This window comes from Bidens hawaiensis, unplaced genomic scaffold, assembly GCF_021521415.1.
Source record: "Bidens hawaiensis isolate Kalapana, Puna unplaced genomic scaffold, B.hawaiensis_p1.1 tig00017282_1, whole genome shotgun sequence".
Taxonomy (NCBI): domain Eukaryota; kingdom Viridiplantae; phylum Streptophyta; class Magnoliopsida; order Asterales; family Asteraceae; genus Bidens; species Bidens hawaiensis.
In genome coordinates this window covers 169,659-191,596 of record NW_027505008.1, presented here as the reverse complement: position 1 = coordinate 191,596, position 21,938 = coordinate 169,659, and the positions used below count along the sequence as shown (strand labels likewise).

Here is a 21,938-nt window from a genome sequence, read left to right as displayed (position 1 = left end):
AACGATCAATCAGTAAAAACCAAGCGTTAATTAGCGGCCTCAAGTATTGCAGCGGTTAGTTAACGCGAATACAGTAACATCATTACCATAACAAGATAAAACAAAAAAATCTCAAGAGAAAATAAACATAAACTTGATGCGATCCAATAGTGACTTGGCTAAGTTTCTTAATTACTCTATAGTAATAATAATTATTAAACGTTGTTTTTTCTTATTTAAATATGATTAAGAAAAAGATTATATTTCATACATTTACATTTTAAATAAATTTTATTACAACCAAAGTGAATTCATTCATTGTTTGTTTTCTTCAATTTTGGTTTCATGTTCATTTTCCTTGAACTATCGGATCCGACATGATCCCTCTAATTTAAAAATGTTGATTGGGTTCAACAAAAGAAAAGAAAAGAAAAGACCAATTTGAAGAGCATCGAAATCATCGTTGACGAGGCAAAGAATAATCAGAAACAAAAATCCAATTAAATTAACACCCTGTTGCTTCTAGGGTTTGGTTCTTCATCATGCATTTGTTTGTGTCTGGGTCAAGTTTTCATTCACAAACTGGTTTAAGATTTTAATCAGGTTTTTGGGACTAATCGCCTCTGTGATAATCGGGTGGTGTTTGCTGCAAGTACCGTCCTCGTAGAATGCCGCCGTCGATGGCGGCAACAAATTCAAAGGGAAAAAGGATAAAACTGCAGATGAGCTGTTAGAAGTTGTCCCAATCACTTCACATCATTTCAAACTCGAGTGCGCGGTGCTCACCCGCCGTGGCTACTATCCCGACACGCCTAACAAAGAAAACCAAGATTCTTTCTGCGTTAGAACCACTCTTCAGGGTAACCCCAATGCCCATTTTCTTCGGGGTGTTCGACGGTCACGGCCACTCGGGCAAGCAGTGCTGCTTGCCCCACTTTCGTCAAAACGAGACTCGTCGAGGCTCTTTGCAGTGACGACACACTGATCGAAGATCCCGTCAAAGCTTTTAACTCCGCCTTTTCCGTCACGAACAATGAGCTTCATGATAACCCGGAAATCGATGACTCCATGAGTGGCACGACTGCAATTACTGTTCTTGTGATCGGCGACAAGCTTTTCGTGGCCAATGTGGGTGATTCACGGGCCGTGATTTCGTTCAAGAACTGTGATCATGGCCGTGCTGTGGCTCGAGATTTGTCTCAAGATCAAACCCCTTTTAGGAAAGATGAATGTGAGAGGGTGAAAGAGTGTGGGGCTAGAGTTTTGAGTGTTGATCAGGTTGAAGGGGTGAAAGACCCGAGTGTTCTATCGTGGGGGGACGAAGAGAATGCGGGGAGTGATCCGCCACGGTTATGGATGCGGAACGCAATGTATCCCGGGACCGCGTTTACACGTAGTGTCGGAGATAGTATTGCTGAAAAGATTGGTGTTGTGGCGGTTCCAGAAGTTTCGGTGGTTCAACTCACGGCTGATAACCCGTTTTTCGTGCTCGCCAGTGATGGCGTGTTTGAGTTTTTATCGAGCCAAGCTGTTGTTGATATGGTACGTTGTTATCGGGGGTGTAAATCATGTCAGGTTGTGAAACCTGAACACGACCCGTTAACCCATTTATTCAAATGGGTTAACGGGTCATAAACGGTTATAATCAAGTTGCAAATATGTTAAACGAGTTGGAGGGTTGTAATAAATTGGTTAAACGGGTAGTAAACAGTTACAATCAAGTTGCAGACGTGTTAAACGAGTTAAGAGGGTTGTAATAAATTGGTTAAACGGGTTGGTGGGTTGACTTGTTTAATTAAATCGGTTGGAATTTGATGTATTTAGTTTAGCGAGATAAAAAGGTTAGCCTGAACACAACGTGTTTGTAAATGAGTTTAATATAACAACCCCAAACTTGGTTATTTCCATGTCGTGTTAAGAATTGCAATCTAACCAGAACATGAATCCTATTATTATTATTTATATTAAGGATTCGGATACACTTAAAATCGTGCAACCCGGACATGACCCGGCTTGACTCCATTATATAAGCGAGTCAAACGGGTTGACAGATTGGCAGGAAGCAAACAGGTTATAATCAAGTTGTAAATGTGTTAAATAGGTTGGAAGGTTGTAATAAATGGGTTTAGTGGGTCGTAAATGGGTTATTGGGTCGACCTGTTTAAGTAAAGTAAACGTCTTAAACAGATTGGCCGATTGTAAACGGGTCGTATAGGGGTTGGTGGGTTTGACCTTTTTTAGCTGATTGGGTTGACTAGTCAACCTGTTTAGTGGAACTGATCAAAAGGTCACACAACTTGTTTATCTAAACGGGTTAGATATGAATTTAAAACCTTATTATTCCGCGCCGTCTCAGGAATCACCAACTTATTTTACTTAAAAGAAAACATTATTTACAAGCCGGTTTTTTATTTGATGTTGTCTAGGTTGATAGATACATGGATCCCAGGAGCGCCTGTGCTGCGGTTTCTGCAGAATCATACAAATTATGGTTAGAGCATGAGAATCGGACGGACGATATAACCATTATTGTTGTACATGTTAACGGCTTACCCGATGTGAGAATTGTTATAAACATTTCAGTTAGTTGCAAATTATTCTTTTATAACTGTATTCTGATGACAACTTAGAAACAATAATCTGATTGCAACAGTCAGGTGTTAAAAATGGTGGTGAAGAAGGTGGGACCAGTAGTAATGTCCAACCGACAGAAGTGAAACCGGATGTTACACCACCACGGTCAGAGATGTGGCGGTCGGTTGGAAGCAATTTTTCACAAAATCTACATTTTCACCAGGTTTTGTTAAACAATGATCAGAACCCGCCCTTTGAGCAACCCAGATGATATTTTGCAAGCCTTGTTCATTGTAACATTATGTGTTATTGTTAGTTTAGTTACCATAGGTGGATATTTTAAGGATTCGAGAGATGGAATTTTGTTGTAAGATGACGCTAATGTTTGATGGCATTAGGGTTATCAGATACACCTCCTATGAATTAGGCTCAACATTGGGCGATGTATCTGGTTTTAAAAAGGTATGGGCGATATATCTTCGTTTTAAAAAGCATGTGACAAGGCGATAAGGCACCGAGGCGTGAGACCCACCATTGTGTATGAACAAATGAACATAAAAAGCTATACATACAAATTCCCATGCACAAAACTTTCCTTTCTACAAGAAGCATGCTTCAAAACCACACCCCAAACTGTTTGTGTGCTCCTCACTCGCCTTTTCTTCACCCTATGTTTTGCGAGTCATAACCAATAAGCAACCACATGCGTGCTTTCTAAAACTAATTTACTGGTAGATATACACATGCGTACTTGCGTGTGAGGGTGGATCAATTTTAGTCTCATGTTCTCTACATGATGCAACCCTGGACTTGAAAATGCAAGACAATTACAATAAGACCGATCTGCTAGGAAATGTGATAACATTGTACATAATCGTTACATTTTCATTTGATTCTTATATCTCAAACATAGTTGTTTCTAAAATTAACCATAAAGCGTTAATAAACCGCAGATAAGATGCTTTTGAAGGAATTCAAGAATGACCAAACAAAATCACATGTTTTTTGGAGTTCTTTTATATATGGATGAAATTTTGACAAGAGTGTGACCAACGAAAAAAAACAACTAAATGTTGAGGAAAACGCATCAACAAAATTAAAGTAGTAAAAGTTCCACGCCACTTAAGTCGAGTTTGAATAAACCCAATGTCAATACGATAAAGAAAAAAAAAACCATGCAACTCACGGTCAAACATTTGCAGGGCAAAAGTTGTCAGTTTGGTGGTGTAGCAGCAACCTGACATTTTCCTAATGTATTCCACAAGATATACTCCCCAGAATGGACCTGCGTAGAATACTCCACAGGGACCTTCACAGATGGGAAAATGTTTACCTGCATATCAATTGCTCATCAGTATCCTTTTATTTTTCCTAAAATATAAATTAACCTTAAATCAGATACACTCACAGATTTAGGATCTATCGTTATCCCCGAGAAAGATGTCCCTGCCATCTTAAAAGAAACCTGAAATTGCCAATTTTATAAACTATAGTTTTCTCTACCCAACAAACTTAGATTAAAAAACATAAAAATAAAAAAAATAAAACCTTAAATTCATATACCTTGGCGTAGTTATACGCATGCCAGCAAAACGGTTCTTCTAAATCAACAGCTGGAAGCTGTTTATTCATTTTCTCCATCAAATACTCCTCCAAGTTAACCATATTATTCCCCTGCTCAATTTCCACATCACTATCTTCATCACCACCTTGACCAGACCCTGAGTCACCCGAGCTTTGACTTTTCCACGGACCAAACTTAACCGTACCCGGAAACGTCGCTTCAATACTCTTCGCACCCACCCCCCGACCACTTGGTATAATTTTCCATTCAACTGAATGCTTCGTATACGAAACCGTACCAATCGAAGGTGTCCCGTCAAATGAAATCACCTTTCTTCTCGGAAAAGGCATAGTAACTGTACAATATTCCATAGTTAACGGTGCCTTATAACCTTCCATTAACGACAATTTAAACAAAAACGCGCCTTCGTTTTCCGACACCATTGACAGCTGGTAAAATCCCTTAACTGGAACACCTATAGAGCACGGAGCTTGGTACCGTAACAATACAAAGTTACCAAGTGGCGGTGAAAACATCACGGCCTGTTTATCACCGCCGCCTTGTTCAGGAACTTGAGCGCACGGGTGGAACGATAATATCTCGATCCGTTTACTGTCTAACCCAGTCAGTGGGAAGAGGATGTCGGGCAGGCCCTCTAACTCTGCCCGACAATTAACTTGACCCCAGATTGATAAGCTATCGGGAATCTCATCCCGGTCATACATTGCTGCATTAACGGTCTCATGAACTGTGAACAACAGCCTCTGTTTCCCTTTATAAAGATACGGTTTCCATGCGGGTTGTTTGCAGTCTGCAGGAGGTACGTCAGTTGGTGAGAAACCATTGGTCCGAATTGCAGTAAGGTTTGAGTAGCTAAGATCCAAGGGTGTACCTATATGTTAAAACAGGTAGCATGTAATTAGGGTTGTTCAAAACTTTCATTTGTAAAAACCGAGCTGGCGGCTCGTGGCTCACTCGTTTAAATTAAACCCTAAATATCAATATGTGTGTGTGTGTATCCTTGGTACTTATTCCGTAATTTAATTGAATTTTGTTTGATTAGAGCAAAGAAGTTCCTTAAAAACCTCTTCCTTTTTAAAAAGTTTCTGAACAGTCCTGTAGGCTCAGCGCCTTTTTCAAGTAAATAGAGAGTCATGGAAATGTTTAAAATTTAAATAAGTTTGATTCTCCCTTCTATATTTAGGGTTAGCTTCATTTCAAAATTTCTATATAGTTTTAAGAACTTTCAACCACCAAGCATTTTTATTATTTATTTTATATATTTAACATAATTTGAGGATGGTTTTGTCATTTGTTATATGTAACTTTATGATTACATATATGGAAATTATAAAATTGGCCACTGTGTATGTAAGTTGGTTATTACACATATGTAAAGTTGTAATTGCATATATGTAATCACAAAATTAAATATAGTAAATGACAAAAATACACTATAATAATATTAAATGCATAAAATAAAATAAATAATATGATTGATTGTTGGGAGTTCTTGAAGTTCTTAGAGCATCCACAACGGGCTACCTGCCCCGAGGTCCGATCCGATGTGGCAGCCGACGGACGTGGAAGGAGCCGAACGCCACCGTTGTGGAACATTGAGTGTTGCAGGTCCGGTTCTGCAAACCTGCAACGGACATGGAGCGTGGGTCCCCCTCTTTCATACAAACTTACATCTTCTCCTTCCATCCATATTCAAGTGAAATCAAAATACAGTTAGAGCCATCTTCGTCTCCACTACGATTTGATCTATGGGTAGATTGATTTGTGTTCTCCGGCGACGGTTTGAATCAATAAAGTTTCCGGCGAGAGGTCGATGAAGATGCATCAAATCTGGAAATGGAAAGGGAAAAGGTGTGGTGCAGGTTTCTCTTGGTGATGATGATTAGGTAATATACACATTAATATATTATAATATTATAAAAGTATATTAGTATTTGATTAAATATAAAGTTTGATATATTATTAAAGTATTTTTATCTGATTAGATATAAAGTGGTAGGTGATGACGTGTCAGTTTGTAAAGGTTTGTTGTGGAAGAAGGTGAGTTTTTTAGAAAAGTTTGAAATCTGATGTGGCGTTTTGTTGATTTTTGTTGTTGTGGATGCTCTTAGATTTTTTGGACGTCTGTAGTGAACCTAACCGTATAATAAATAACATATAAAAAAAGTTCAGAAGAAAGCAAATATAATTATATTGTTTCTGTTATATATCAATGAGTAAAAATAAATTCTTAAAAAAAGTGAACAAGCCCGCTCGAATGTGTTACAAACTGAGATCGAGCTCAGCTTTTCAGTTCGTTATTCGTTTATATTCTGAGCTCGAGCCCAACCTGTCTCAGCTGGGCTCATTCACAGAGCTATATGTAATGATGAACATATTGGAGACGAAAATAAGCATTATTAAAATTTTGAGATATAAAAGTGTACCAACCGAAGGGCATTGCAGTGCTGATGAAGCTTCGAAGTGCATCTTTGTCAAGGTTTCTAGGAGCAGTTTTTGGAGCTTCTGATGTGGCAGAGCCGCTGCCAATAGCAGTGGAATTAGTGGAAGCTGCAACTGGCGGTGCCACGGGTTTTGGTCTGGCAGAGATGCCAATACTTCCGGTTAAAGAATCCAATAAGCCTCCAACCGAAGGTCCTGCACTTACAACCACTTCTGGTTCTGGGAGATCTGATGTTATTATGTCGCCTAGAACGTGGGCCACCATGAATGCACTGTAGAAGAAAACATAAAACCTTCTTAATGTATTTACAGCTAGTGTTTTTAAGCACATGTCTTCTCATCTAAATGGATACTTGTTTACTGAACTACAAAACACATGTACTTGAATATATAATCATATCAACTTTTCAACTTAAAACCTAACTTTTTTCTTTCCAAATTAACTTTTAAACACCTGGTTCCTATCATTTCCAAGATTAGTAGATTTCGTGATTTCTCCTTTAACTTAATGTTGAAGAGCAAAAGTAATCATGCTATAAGTTGTTCTATCTTGGTCTTCCGAGATTATTGTTTACTTTTCAGGAGCTTATGACGAAGCAAATTATTGGTACACTCTGGATACTCAAACACAAGTGCCCAGGTCCACTGCTTGTTTTCTCATCTCAAGTTAATGACCCTAGGACATCCTCCTTTATCCATGTTAACAAATTTAGAACGTGTCATCTCCAGAAAGTTGTGTCACTCTGATTTGTCGTCTCTAGAGCCAAATAAAAGAACTAGTTCTCCCTTTCTATTAGTCCAAACACTTCCGGTTAATAATGTCCAATTGCTTGTTTTCGTCATTAATCATGTCTCCTTCAGTTCCCGTTGAGATCCCTCACCGCACATTGTTTACAAAACATGTACTTCCTATTCTCACTTATTTGGTTGCAATTATTTTGTCCCTCATATGTGAAAGTTAGTCCAGTCAAACAAGTGTGCTTTCTAGGATTACTTGTGATTTGTGAATACATAAAGGATGTCAATGACTCAATATTATTGATGCAGGAGCATTTGACTTAACTAAACTATTTTAAATTGTTACTTTATGCTTTATTATTTTATGTATATTGTGTTTCCATGTTATCTCTTTTCAGTTTAGTATAAATAGGGTTGAAGGTTGTTTCGTTTTCAATAATTTTTGATTGAGTTTAATATAAAAGAACTTTGTTCTTAGAACCTTTGGTTGGATTTATCGTCTTTGATTATCATGAGTTTCTTGAGCCATTGATCGCTTCCAAAACTGCATCAGTTTTTACCCTAGGTTAAACAATACCCTGGTCTACTATTGTCACTTTTCTAGAACATTCCCTTTTATTTCCTACAGATCCTTTGGTTACACGTCCGGAACCAATTTATCCTTATTCATCAGCTAATGGCATTTGATATTCTGACTGTTCTCTGGACGGATAAATGACAATCATTTATCACCTTATTGTTCTTTGTTGCATCTCAGGATTCCATATCCCTTCCTTAAGTTTTCATAGGCCTAGTCTTGTCTTAGCTAACAGGAATATTAAGTATATGTATTGGTAAAAAGGGCTCTAGACTTATAGAGTGTTAATGGGTGTTTGTGGTTAAAGTCAGGTTTTGCGGCTCAGTTGAAATCTTGTTTCACTCATAAAGGTTATACTTCTACCTGTGGGGTGGACTATTTTAGAACTTTTTCTAATTCATCCTAAAACTTTCTTGTGTTTGTTTATATTATTTGATAGACTGCTACTAGTTGCAATTGGGCACTTTACCAGATTATTGCATTTAGAAACTTACTTGAAGAGCTGTACAAGGAGCCATTGCTTATTGGAGCCCAAGAAAATGTACAAGTTCAAACAGTCGTATTGCTTGAAGCAATCTCCATGTGCATGGTTCGGGAGATTTAGTGCTATTGTGACTGAGTAAGGCTTTCAAAGAGCTGCATGACACTTAGTATCGAAATCTGAATGCACTTTTACTTCTTTATATCATCAAGTTCTTAATGAAATTTATTTATTATGTATGTGATGATATAGTGATTACCAAAAGTGAATAAGTGATGAAGTTGAAATCAAAACAGTGAAACCTTTACTTGGGACTTGCTTTCAAATAAAGAATCTAAGCCCATTAAAATACTTATTCAGATTAAAATATATCAACATCATCATCATCATCATCGTACTCAGTATATCCCACCAATAGCAATGCTATGGTAGGGTCTGAGGAGGGTAAGATGCAGACAGCCTTACCTCTATCCCATAGGGATAGAGAGGCTGCTTCCGGTGAGACCCCCGGCTCGATAGTAGTTTTGAATCAAGCCTTGGACATAAGACACATAACACTCAATCATCGGGACACCGGCTGATTGGTGCATGTGCCCTTGTCTTTCGGCTATCAACGCCACCACATGATGCCTGATTAACCTTCCGCCACCTTCAGATTAAAATATCTCAATTGAAAAGGAATGTGCCTACTTAAACAAAGAAGAGTTGTGAACCTATTATACCAAAGTCAAATACCTTGTGTGCTCACCAAGGCATGCCATCGGAGTCAGGTTAGTTGCAATAGTAACGTTGTATCAGGAGTTTAGGACTTTTAGGGATTTGATTAAATTGCCTTCCTTATATGGAGTTGAGCATGTGTAAACATTCATATGATCATATGTATTGATGTATTCCTAATGCACCAAAAAATAGTTTTATTTTAGTTTGCTTACAAGTTAGACATAAGAATTGATAGAATTCGACATACCATTATAAGAAAACGTATGATGATGTGATAGTCAATGAAGTCATCTGAATAGTTATTAGCAATGTTTAATTACTCCATAAACATCTAAAAGAACTAACATATAATATTAGATGCTTGGGTTAAAGGACTTTAATCAATTTCAGTCATGCACTTATGCATTTCAAGATAAACACAGCATACGAAAAGCCATATATTCAAAAGCAGTAAGACTTAATGAAACCAAAAAGGAAGCAACGACGAAGCAACAATCAATGCGGCAGTAAACAAAATTTCATTGTATCAGGAAAAAACAGGAATATCTTTAGAGGCTGCAAACATATAGGCTATAGTTACTAGACAAACCAACATCCTATAGACAAGAAAAAATAATCTGCAACTACAACTTACCATACCCTGTGATGCAAGGAAGTTGAAGCAAGAGTGACGATAAATTTCCATCAACTCCAACACCATTGCCACAATCAGACCTCATACATAGTGTGTTGTATGCTTTCAAATGATCAGGTTCAACTAAGGGCAATACAAGGATGTAATATTGACCTTTGGTATGCAAAATAAGCGGCCATAACGTATGATCTTCCCCATTTTCCTCTTTCTTAACATGAAGACTTACAATATGGCGCATAATTGGATCATCAACCCATGAATCGGAGCCTTCATTTGACTGTTTGACCCGTATTCCATACCCACAAGCAGACCCTTCCCTGCATTATGCCATAACTCACAAATCTGTTAAATGTCGCTAAGAACAGCTTACAGTTACACACACACAAACATTTATATGTATTATGAATGTGTGTAGGGGATGGTTACTTTGAGAACTCACTTGAGTTGCGAGAACCCGAAAGAACTCCGCTTAACAATAACCTTGTTAAAAAAATCATATGCATTATATGCAAGTTACATCTATGAATATAAAAAGAATATGTGGATTAACTAACGTTCGTTACATCTATAAAAAATTACACTATTCACGCATATATGTAACCGTTCGTTACACCTATGTTTACAGTCAATCAACATATATATATATATATACTTTAAATTTCCGTAGACGTATTTGAGATATCGGTTATCATATCTGGAATTTTAATATATAGCAATTTAAACATGCTCTAACAATTGTAGCTGCAAGTAGGAACTGATTTAAGACTTAAAACACTGGAATCGGTGTCGGTCAAATATTATTGGTGGTAGCGAGTGCAAAGTGAAATGAATAAATAAAAACCTCTTTTTCCGTTGGATAAACGCAGCAGCGAGCTCTGAATCGGTTGGAAGTTGAGAGAAGAGGACATTTTCTCGCTTAGCAGCAACACTCCAGCGTCTCTCAACCACCGAAAACCTCCTGAGTAATGATAAAGTAATGGTTGGTTAGGTATAGAACTGAACATAAGGCCAAGGAATTGGATGTATGAAACCCTAGAGAGATATAGATACCTTGAGAAGACGACGGTGTCTTGATTGTTGAGGATCCACAGACCTCGAATGCTGCAGCAACTACTACTCGCCATACTTACTTTCTATTTCTGTCTGCCCAAAGGGGTTTTATTGATGATACCCAGGGATGGATTGTTTGTTCTACAGCTTTCATTTCAATGTTGTTTGGCTTGTTTAACTTAAATATAATATTTTTAAAGCTCCACGGCGACTTTAAAAAATGACTCTTATGCTGAATGAAATGTATATTTTTGTTTAAAACTACGAATGATAAATAATTATAAAAAGAAAAGACAAAAATCATAGAAAATTCAAATTGCACATCATTACTTCAAAATTCATGGAAACATACTAAAATCCAAATAAAAATTAATACTTTGTTTACAATTTTAATTTTATTAATTTGAAATTAGTCGAGTAGTTATCTCGTCAAGCAAAGTAGTCATATACTCAACACCTTGTGAACCCCATTCTATGTCGTGAACGAACTCGCCATCACTTTCTTCGCCTTGTATTTTAGAAAAGATGGTGTTCTCATCATAGTCCAAAAATAATTGATCATGGATATTGCATTTTCTTATAAAGTTATGGACAGCAAAACATGCAATCACTATGTCTCTTTGTATTGGAAAAGAAAAGGGAGTCATTCTCTTTAGGATTGGGAATCTAGCCTTCAAAACGCCATACGTGCGCTCAATAACATTTCTGAGTTGTGTGTGAGCATGATTGAATCTTTCTTCCTTAGTTAACGCACGTTGTTGTCGAAAATCAGCTAACCAATACCTTGTACTACGGTAAGGAGCTATAAATCCACGAGTGTTGGTGTATGCAGCGTCGCAAGGTAGTATTCGTCTGTAAATGTGTATCAAAATTTTTTTACAAATACGGTTGCATATATATATATATATATATATATATATAATGTATTTAATTCTAAAAGTTGAAAAATGATTAATAACCTTGTGGGTGGGGGGGGGGGGAGGAAAACCGGAATTTGGGTTAAATGCAACTTCTTTTAAAACTCTTGAATCATGTGCAATTCCCTCCCATCCGGCCCATACAAACGTGAATATCATATCAAAATCACAAATTGCTAACACGTTTTGATAGCATTCACCTCTTCCTCTTCCCCTATAACGAGTTTGTTGATCGGCAGGCACGACCGCATGTATAAGAGTTCCATCTAACGCACCTATTGACCTAGAAAATATTTGTTTTAGCCTTTTATGTCGGTCTGAGGTATTTGTGATTTCATTAGAAGATGTTGGAATTATAACTTTTCTTGCGAAATTCATCATTGCAGTTAGGACCTCATGAAAACATCTATGAATCGTTTCCGTTGAGTGTTGAAACCTTCGTTTAACCACTTGAAAACGTTCATTATGTCCTATAACAATAAAAAACATAGCCACCTTTTCTTCCAAACTTATTGACCTACTACTATGCAACCAATTTCTTTGCTTAAAATGATTGCACAATAATACATATGCATCACGTGAAAGACGCATCATCTCATAACATTGGGTAGAAGATCCCTGCAACAATTCTTGTATATATGCATGACCGCTTAATGCCGAATTTAGGTATCTTATCCTTTCAATTCTTCTTGAGGCTAACCCTAACCAATGCCAACCAAGAAAAATGAACACTATAATCTCATCGTCCGAGTCCATAGACTACATGTCACAATAATTGCCAACATTTAAAAAATATTCATAAGATAACATCTAGGTAATCCATAACATAACATCCACATAACATTACAAGATCATCCTACAAACCGAACATTACAAAATCCTACATAACATAACCTAAAAAATATCCAAAACATCCAAAAATAAAAATAAAATCCCAACATAAGATCCAAAAAAACATCCACATAAATTCTATCCATGACACATAAAATCAAAACAATCCATACTTCGCTCCCGCATTCTTAACCCATATCTCACAAACGGGCAGTGGAAGTTGTAACCACACTTTTCTTAAATCAGCACTTTCACCAAAAAGCAAAAGCGTTGTTTGATATTTGGCATCAAATTCTCCCCATCCCATTGTCTCAAACTTCTCCATGCATGCATCCATGTCATTAGAAAGATTGTGTTTTTCAATCAACATCTTTGCCACCTTGGTAATATGGTCACCAACTTCTATTAGCTTTGAATTAAATGTTTCCTTAACTTTACGTTGCCCTTTAGACCGACCGGATGCCTCCTCACTAACACCTTGAGTTGGGGAGTCCATTTGAGTGCATTCGAAATCCTCAAGATTATTTAAATTGTGGTCAGAAACTTCCTCAGAAGGATGAGAAAGTGTAAAAGATGGCCCCCAACTATCAAAGCCGTTTGAAGTAGAGCCCTCAAACAATTGAACACAAAACTCGGGGAAGAGAAGTGACGCACTTCTCAAAGATTCTACTTTATTGTAGGTCTGTGTGAAAAAAATATATTATAAAAACTATAATGTTATTGAAATATAATAATAATAATAATATTAATAATAATGACTTTTTAGATAAAAGAAATACCTTAATCTCAATTTTCCATTCTTCTTCGGACATGTTAAAAGTGTTTGTTACGGGATTATAAACATTGCCGGTTTTGTTTTTTTAGCTTTGACCAAGCTTGAAATTTGCCTTAAGATAATCGTACCGGTTCTTCATTTGTTTTTGATCCACAATAAATTTGTGTTCTGTTTTTAGTTTCTCTGCTACATTCTTCTATGATGTTGATTTAAGGCTACCTCCTTGAAGTTCATGGAGTGTTATTTCATGAATACATGTTTCAAGAAATGTTTTGTCAGCACTCTCTAGTTTCCAATTAGTCCTAGTTCTTTTTTGTGCCATTTCTTTGAACAATTCAAAAGAAAAAAAATAACATATATAAGTTGATTTTTTATGCCCTTAGTAATGACTTATAAAAAACATAGATTTAAAAACAGTTTCGGGCCAGATTATAAGATTATAACCGGTCATGTTAGCCAACGTAAAACATATTTTTCGTGTCCTGCTTAGCTCATGTAAAAAAAGTACAGCCCCTAATACCAAGTTTTGAGTTCAACACATAAAAATAACTATATCTACTCAAAGTTAATAAAGGCCTAATTTATCGTCAACACACTTTTTAGAGTTGAGCAGATAAAGACCCACACCCACATTACTCACAGTTAATAAAGGCCTAATTTCATCGTGTTACGGTACTTATATATCTATATCTATGAACGCAAATAAAATGAACACATTAATAAATTAATCAACAATGAAAACATTAACATCAAACTATTAGCTGTTATATATGAACGCAAATACAAAACATGAATAAACTTGACTGCAACAAATAAATGATATATGGCTTCTTGGGTTGCTTGCACTACCGTAGTTCTTATTGCAAATAGAAAATGTAGTTACAAATTCTTGTTACAGCTACCTTTATATGTGGTTTTAATATCTTTATATATGTAATCATATCGACTCAAACTCATAAAACTGATTCTTACTTTAAAGACAGCTCGTCTCGACCCGAATCCATATCACAAGGAAAAATGGATTTGGTTATCCAACAAACTATTTTTTTTTGCCCATTTTTATAAATAAATATAACGCTAATTAAAACAGGTCAGTGCAAAAAATGTTCAAGTTTTCGGGTCAAACCAGAATCTAACCAAAGTAAATGAAAAAGTTTGGTAAAACTCCATTCTTTTATTAGTGAGGTAGATTAATTGTAATGCTTCTATTTTATACAACTTACCTACATATGATAATCAAAATAGTTAATATAATAAATGTAGATTTGCAGACCAAGTACAAAAAATGCAGCAGACTAATGACCTGCGGCAGCAGTAGCAACAGTCATCTCGGGTCCAGAAGAAGGGACGCCGGTCTCACAAGCAGCACATGCAGTGGCTGCAGGAGGAAATGCGGGAGGCGCGGTCTCACAAGACAGCTCGTTTAACGGTATTTATGACTTCATGTGGTGTCAAATATTAGCCATTAAAAAAAATTATTTCTTTGATGTAAACGTTGTTTGATATTATAGAAAGTATTTATTATAGCATTCTTGTTTCGTTGTTTTTTTATTATTAAGTAAATGAACTTCTAGCCGAATGGTTCACCAGCTGGTTCGGTTTGTTCTCAAACCGGGTATAAATTGGCGGTTCAGTTTAATTTCAACTGGATTGGATCGAATCGGTTTATTCGGGTCCTAAACCGGTTTGATTTCAAACCGTTTTATGGACCGAACTGTTTTGACCCGTTATCCCGCTTAACCTAACTCATCCATTTTGCCAAATATACAAACTTTAAGTAGTATTTTTACCCAATCACTGATTCGTTACCCGACCCACTCAACCTGCATATATGCTAGTTCAATATATATATATATTTCATCATGTTACCTAATTAATTCTTTTACAATCAATTTATAGCATTATCAGTAATTTCATTACTAGTTATTAAAACCCTAATCTCTAACAAAGATCACCCCTAATTGAAACCCTAATCTCTAAAAATTATGACTAATCTTATAAATCTAATTAATACATATTATAAATACAAACACACAAACATTATACATGCTTAGCAGATAGAGAACAAGGATCGAATGATTCTTCAATTTCAAAAATAAAAATCTCAAATTGCTATTGAAGAAAACAATTACCTGGTTGAGGGTTGGGAAGGATAGTAGATGAGAAAGACTGATTGGCAAGCAACACTTCAGCAGCACCGAAATGGAAGGAGGTAGGCTGATTGGAAGGTTGAGGGCGGAGAGGGATAACAGATGAAGAAGAAGCGTGTATTAGGTTAGGGTTATTGTTGTCTATGTTTTCATTAAGACTCTTTATGTATCTAAGCGATTCAGATGCTTAATTTTTCATTCAGATGAAATTTTTAAACAAAACAAACGGTCTGAATTTGAGCGATTCAGATGTTCAGGTCTGAATGGTACCATTAAGAGCTGAAACAAACAGCCCCTTAGCTTTTCAAGCTCAACTCATATACTATTTCTTAATAATTAATTTCTATATTTTTTTCCAATTATAATATTGCAGATAACATAAATATATTATTTAGTTACTTTTTATAATATTAAGTATATTAATCTAATCTAACAAATTTTATCAAAACAAAACCTATTGTTCACATGTCATTCAACTAACATCTCCGCATTAATGCCACATTATTGTCAAGTCATCTATTTCATTTCCTATTATTGTCAAATTATCTCACACGCTATATTTAAACCTTAAGATCTTTCACCCTAATCATTTTAATCTCTCTCTCTCTCTCTCTCTCTCATCTTACCAACTCCACCATCCACCATCTTCTATATTCCGGTAATGTAGATAAAGATTAATCGTTTTCCAGTATGTCGGTCCCGATTAGCCACTCAATACTCACAACAATGTCATAACCCACACATTAAATGTGTCGACAAGAGGGTTGATGACGGATTGCTAAATAAGGAAAGATTATTGTTTGTTAATGGCGGAATCAGAAACAAACAAACTTGTTGCTAAAAAGGTTAGTAAAAGTAACAGACACGAACAATAACTCAAAAGATTTCCATTTATATAAACTGATTCATACAAATGTTAATCGATTAGGGTTTCTTGTCAGGAATGTATTTTCAGTAATAATCTAGGACAACCGTCACAGTCAAACAGGAATATTCTTTCTTATCTGAAAAGTGTAAAAGTGGCAAATCTGTATGTCTGCCGCAGGAGGCGTGCCCTAAATTATTCATTTTATAGGTCTGCCACCTCCTGACAGCTGTCATTCCTTTAGAAACCCTAATGATTGATACATATTCAAATTACATATTCAAAACTATACTAAGTGCAAAAACAGGTCTTCCGGGTAGACTTTGTAACATTAGTCTTCTCCGAGTAGGCTTTGTGCCATTTTGTCCTTTACGAGTAGACCTGGTAATCTTGAAGTGTGCTCGGGAACAGTTCTCCGGGTAGACTTTACTTAGAAAATACTCACCTAGCAGACTTCAATCTTCTTGATTATATTAAACTTTGCTCGATATGATCCAACGAGCAAACTTGTTCTTCTGAGGTCCTATCAACTCTTTGCTAGTGAAAAACTTATTAGCAAAGCAATGTGTGCTTGGTGACACTATAGCTTGCTTGGAGTTGAACCTTGCCCGATGGGTCCTTAGGATAATTCTTAAATTCCATCAAAGATGCTCGGACCACTGTTTATTAATGAATACCTTGCTAGATCTTCCAAGTACTTGGCTTCAAAAGCTTGGTTTTACCAAGGGTTTACTAGTAAGTTGTAACATCCTACTTTTGGTTATAGTAATAAAATAAATTTCGTCTATTTTATAGTGGGTCGTTATCGGTTAAGATAAATAGAATACGAGTTGGGCTAGTGTTGGGTAAATGAATATGGGTTATGGACTTGGGTTAGGAAAGAAAAAAGGAAAGACCATGGGCTTAAGGCCATGATCCATAAATATATAAACCCTTAATCACCATTTAATTCCTCATTTACACATATTCCATACACCACCAAAACACACACTTAAGCTTTCTCTCTAGACTCTTCCCTTCTTTAAACCGAAACCAAGAAGGAAACCAAGCACCGACCCGAGGTAATGATAGTATGATGTTGTATGAACTTAAACCCGTTAGATATGGTCACGAAACGACGAGCAGACACCGTTAAACCGTTTAAGTCACGAGATCCGGATGGAATCGGGTATAAACCAAACCTAAGATGGGATTAGGGATTACCCTAGCTCAGATATGGATCGAACGGAGCGAAAAACGGTGAAAAACGAGTTAAAACTCGTTTTTCCGGCGAAATCCCGACTTTCCGGCAATGGCGGCGCCGGAAAGGCGGTGACGGAAAAGTGATACGAGGTTAAGGAATGTGAGAGAATTTTCTGACATTCCCTGACCTAACCCTAATTCGCTAACGGAGAGTTAACGAACTAGGGGTAATTCGTCAGCTAATTCGCTAAGGAAAAATTGACGAACTAGCTTTAATTCGTATCCAATTCGTTAAGAAAAAAAGGATAACGAATTACCCTTGATTGTTATAGTCATTCGTCAACAGAGATAACGAATTAGAAGGTCCAATTCGTTACATGGACTGGTTCGTTATATGGACTGATTCGTCAGAGGACCAGTTCGTTTGAGAGTCCAATTCGTTACAGGACCAGTTCGTTATGATAACCCAATTCGCTAAGACCAAAGTAACGAATTAGAAGTTTAATAAAATGGCAGAATGGTCCCTGGACATATAAAAGAATGGTTTATTTACAAAGAAGCCCTCGAACTTTTAAGTTAGCTAAATAAATAATGATTCAAAATTCTAATGGAAAATGTACGAGGAAGGGAATGTCAGAGAATGTTTCTGACATTCTCTGACCTAACCCAAGTTCGCTAACTGAAATTTAGCGAATTAAAGGTGTTTTGCTAGCTGATTCGTCTATGGGAACATAACGAACTAGCTACAGTTCGTGTTCAATTCGTTAAGGGGAAAGGATGACGAATCACCCTGGATTCGTTATAGCCAGTTCGTTAGAAGAGATAACGAATTAGATGGACTAATTCGTTATATGGACTAGTTCGCTATGGACTGATTCGCTAAGGAGTCCAGTTCATTAAAGGGTTCAATTCGTTATAAGAACCAGTTCTCTTGGATAAGCCAGTTCGTTAAGAACCAGTAACGAATTAGAAGTTTGATAAATGACAAGAACAGTCCCTAGACTTAGAAAAGATTGATTTAATTACAAAGAAGCCCTTAGACTTTCAAGTTAGCCAATGAATTAATGATTCAAAATTCTAATGGAAAATGTGATAAGACAGCTCGACCCCAGCCAGGGGATCTGCCCCTTGGACCCTGCTAGGGGCTGCCGCCCCTAGACCCCGCTGCCAGGGGCGCTGCCCCCGGACCCCCGTCCGTTGGGGGTTATAGTTAGAATAGAAAAATGATATGGCTAGTGATAGATAATTGATACGGGTAATTGTTATACAGTTAGTCGCGCACAACTAAAGAAGGGAATAACTATTAACGGCGAACGTAATCGCATTCAGGTGAGTTTCTAGCCCCATTTCTTGTTATGTTTTCGGGGCTATGTGCATACTCGATGTGATTAGTTAATGCACTTATCCTAAGTGATAAGTGTATGTCATATATGTATTATGTGAAATGTATGAATGCTCTCTTGTCGGTGCGTGAACGATCTTCGGATATTGCATGTACTGCCAGGTAACGGTTGATGTTATATGTATGTTGTAAGATGACGAACGAATGATGTATGTATGTGCGAAATTTACGATTATGTATATAGAAAGTACGTTATGGAGGTATGGAAGAAAGGGTACTGGACCCTAATAATATCCGAGGAAGGAGGGTACTAGACCCTAATAATATCCGAGGATGAAGGGTGACTGGACCCTAATAATATTCGAGGATGGAGGGTACCGGACCCTAATAATATCCGAGATATGTAGAGCGAATGCTCTTTATAACGTAAGGTTAGTTATGAATGTATATGTAAGAACGATGGACATGTTAAGTATGTAATGCGTACCTTTGGGCTCGTATATGTGTATGTAAAGTAAGTTATGTGATTAACTAGAACTCACTCAGCGTAGCTAACTTTTAGTATGCATGCATGTTAACAGGTTGAGACAACTGGTTTGAGGATGAGACATGGCAAGATCGAAGAGGCTGGCATCTGAAGATTTGTCGTGATGTTTTGATATTGTCATTTATGCTATGTTTTAAAGACAAGTTAAGAATGTTTGTAAAGAATGGTTGATTATTATTATTATTATTATTATTATTATTATTATTATTATTATTATTATTATTATTATTATTATTATTATTATTATTATTATTTTTATTCCGCGAAAGTTTTAATTAACTCTGATTTGTAGAACTATGTTTATGAGTAAATCCAACACCAAAGTAGAGCTACCGGTAACGGGGCGTTACATAAGTAAACTGTGCTCGGCCATGAAGAACAACCTTGCTAGACATAGTGAATCCTGATCGGATATACACTAAAGAATACTTCATGAAGATAACTCTGCCGATAGGCAAAATATCATGCTCGGTCAAGTAAAAACCCTACTCGGATTTCCAAGTGTGCTCGGTTTCATACTTGGCGAATTCTGAGGAGGTTGAGATGATTCCAATCATCCATATACTTCATTTTAGGTCAAATCTTTGACTCAACAATCTCCCCCTAGATTGGAACACCTCAGCTGTCCCAAAACATCTCTAAGGTTACATACACTTAGTCAAAATACATATTAAATCAAAGTCAAACTTTTACATATCAAAAGTTATACTATTACATATTTAAAAATTTTGTCCGTAGACATTACAAAGCAAAGCCTATTCTAAGAATCATCTTTGATGACCGTCGTTTGAGTCAATCAAAAACCTAATTATTCTAAATAGATAGAGCAAGTAGGCTATCGTATCACAAGGAGTATGTGGTCAATGAATTCGTGTAACAGATTTACTATTATGAAGTAACTGGTTTTTAGTGCTAATCACACAAGCAAATTTAGTAAAAGTAGATAACTAAGCAACGAACAAATAAACGAATTTCAAGCAGTTAACAAAGCAAATCACACCCGGGAATTCAAGTAAGCAACCAACAGTATCTCAAGCAACCTAACAGATTGATTATTAACGATTAACTAAAAACTGATCAATCAGACAAAACCTTAGACATCAACAATTACTTTACACACGGCACTGGTTATCAAACAGTCCTTGCCAGCGTGACTCAGTTAAGGGCAATTGAATGTTTTATCGTATTCAATCTAACCAAACAGTTATATGATTAATTATCTAGCAACCGGTAACATATCGTTCAGACCAACGTAAACCTAAACTGACCGAACACTCAGAAATACCAAACATCAATAATCATATATCAATCATCAATAATAATACAATAATTTTCATAGTCACATGAGAAAAACTGTAAAGGTTACAAACTATACATCCCGGGTGCGATTCTAAGAGATTAGCCGAGCCTTGACATCATTGGATCTTCAATACGGATGATATGAATCATATGTAGGGTCTTGGCACGAGCTATGGTGGTGGAAATCGCCTCTTGGAGCTGCTATTAATCGCCTTCAGCCGCCAAGAATGAGATGGAGTGAAAGATAGGTCAAAATGCAGCCAAAAACCCTTTTAAAAATGTTGTTACGAACTCCGGACCGTGGCCCACGGTCTCCACCGTGGGTCACGGTGGCTTCACCGTGGGTCAGAGGTCTCAGATCCTCCAGATGAACCAGAAAAACTAGATGAACCAGTATTTCTAGCTGTGTAGAAACAAGCACGTGGATCACTATACATGGTTGTTGCATTCTCACTTGCAGTCTGTGTCAGAAATGCAGTAATAGGAGAAATAGTTGAACTTAATGGCATACTTCCACCATAAAATGCAGGATCTTGACTATCTTTTGAAGACTTTTGACATTTAAGATCATATTCTTGTGCTTCGATCTTTTACATAAATTCCGATGCCGTCAGATCTTCATTGTTGAAATAATTATTCTCTTTCAGAACCATCAAGAAAGTCGAGTAAGAACTCGGTAGTGCACTTTTAATGGTATCAATTTTATCAATCTCAGAAGTTTCCAATCTCATATTATCCATCTCAATTATCAAGTGATTAAATCTTGCTGTCATTTCTTCAACAGTCTCACCTTTAAGTAGGTTAAAGTTTCTGAATTGAAACTTGAGCCTAACCTTTTTTCTTTCAGCAGTATTACCCATACTTCTCATACGAATATGTTGAAATAATGAAGCACAAATCTTTATACTCTCTACTTGGTGAAAGATGTTTTCAGGTAAAGCCATAGTAAGAGTAGAATAAGCCTTAGTCTCAATTTCCAAAGCTTTCTTCTCTTCAACCGAGTATTGTGATATAGCTTTAGGTGTAAAACCAATAGTCTCATCTCCAATCATTGGAACGGTGTAAACCTCATCCAAACAGTACGAACAATCAGGATGAACTGGCCCTAAATGAGCACGGAAACGGGGTTCCCATTTAGCAAAATCGCTAAATTTCATCAAACGAGGACACTTCGAATGTGAACCGATCTCGATGTCCAGTTGTAACATTTGTTGCATCAACATGTTTTGAGAAACTAATGCATACATACC

At 36.6% G+C, this 21,938-nt stretch overlaps 1 protein-coding gene and 1 pseudogene across 1 annotated transcript; one reads left to right on the top strand and one right to left on the bottom strand.

Moving 5' to 3' along the window:
* Positions 1–646: 646 nt before the first annotated feature.
* LOC143609864 (putative protein phosphatase 2C 35 pseudogene) lies at positions 647–2,943 on the top strand (annotated as a pseudogene).
* A 591-nt stretch (positions 2,944–3,534) lies between these two features.
* Positions 3,535–10,879, bottom strand: LOC143609866 (AP-5 complex subunit mu-like). Its single transcript, XM_077084504.1, has 7 exons — positions 10,781–10,879; positions 10,572–10,688; positions 9,736–10,047; positions 6,569–6,852; positions 4,117–5,009; positions 3,962–4,018; positions 3,535–3,886 (listed from the first exon to the last, which is right to left on the bottom strand). Exons 1-7 carry the CDS (start codon positions 10,852–10,854, stop codon positions 3,767–3,769), a joined length of 1,857 nt encoding a protein of 618 aa, XP_076940619.1. The 5' UTR covers positions 10,855–10,879; the 3' UTR covers positions 3,535–3,766.
* Positions 10,880–21,938: the final 11,059 nt, after the last annotated feature.

Excerpts from the sequence above, each read along its gene's own strand:
- LOC143609866 (XM_077084504.1), bottom strand. The coding sequence starts at position 10,854 with ATGGCGAGTAGTAGTTGCTGCAGCATTCGAGGTCTGTGGATCCTCAAC. Across the intron at positions 10,689-10,780 it reads GACACCGTCGTCTTCTCAAG|GAGGTTTTCGGTGGTTGAGA; the intron begins GTATCTATATCT and ends ATCATTACTCAG. Across the intron at positions 5,010-6,568 it reads CAGCACTGCAATGCCCTTCG|GTACACCCTTGGATCTTAGC; the intron begins GTTGGTACACTT and ends TTTAACATATAG.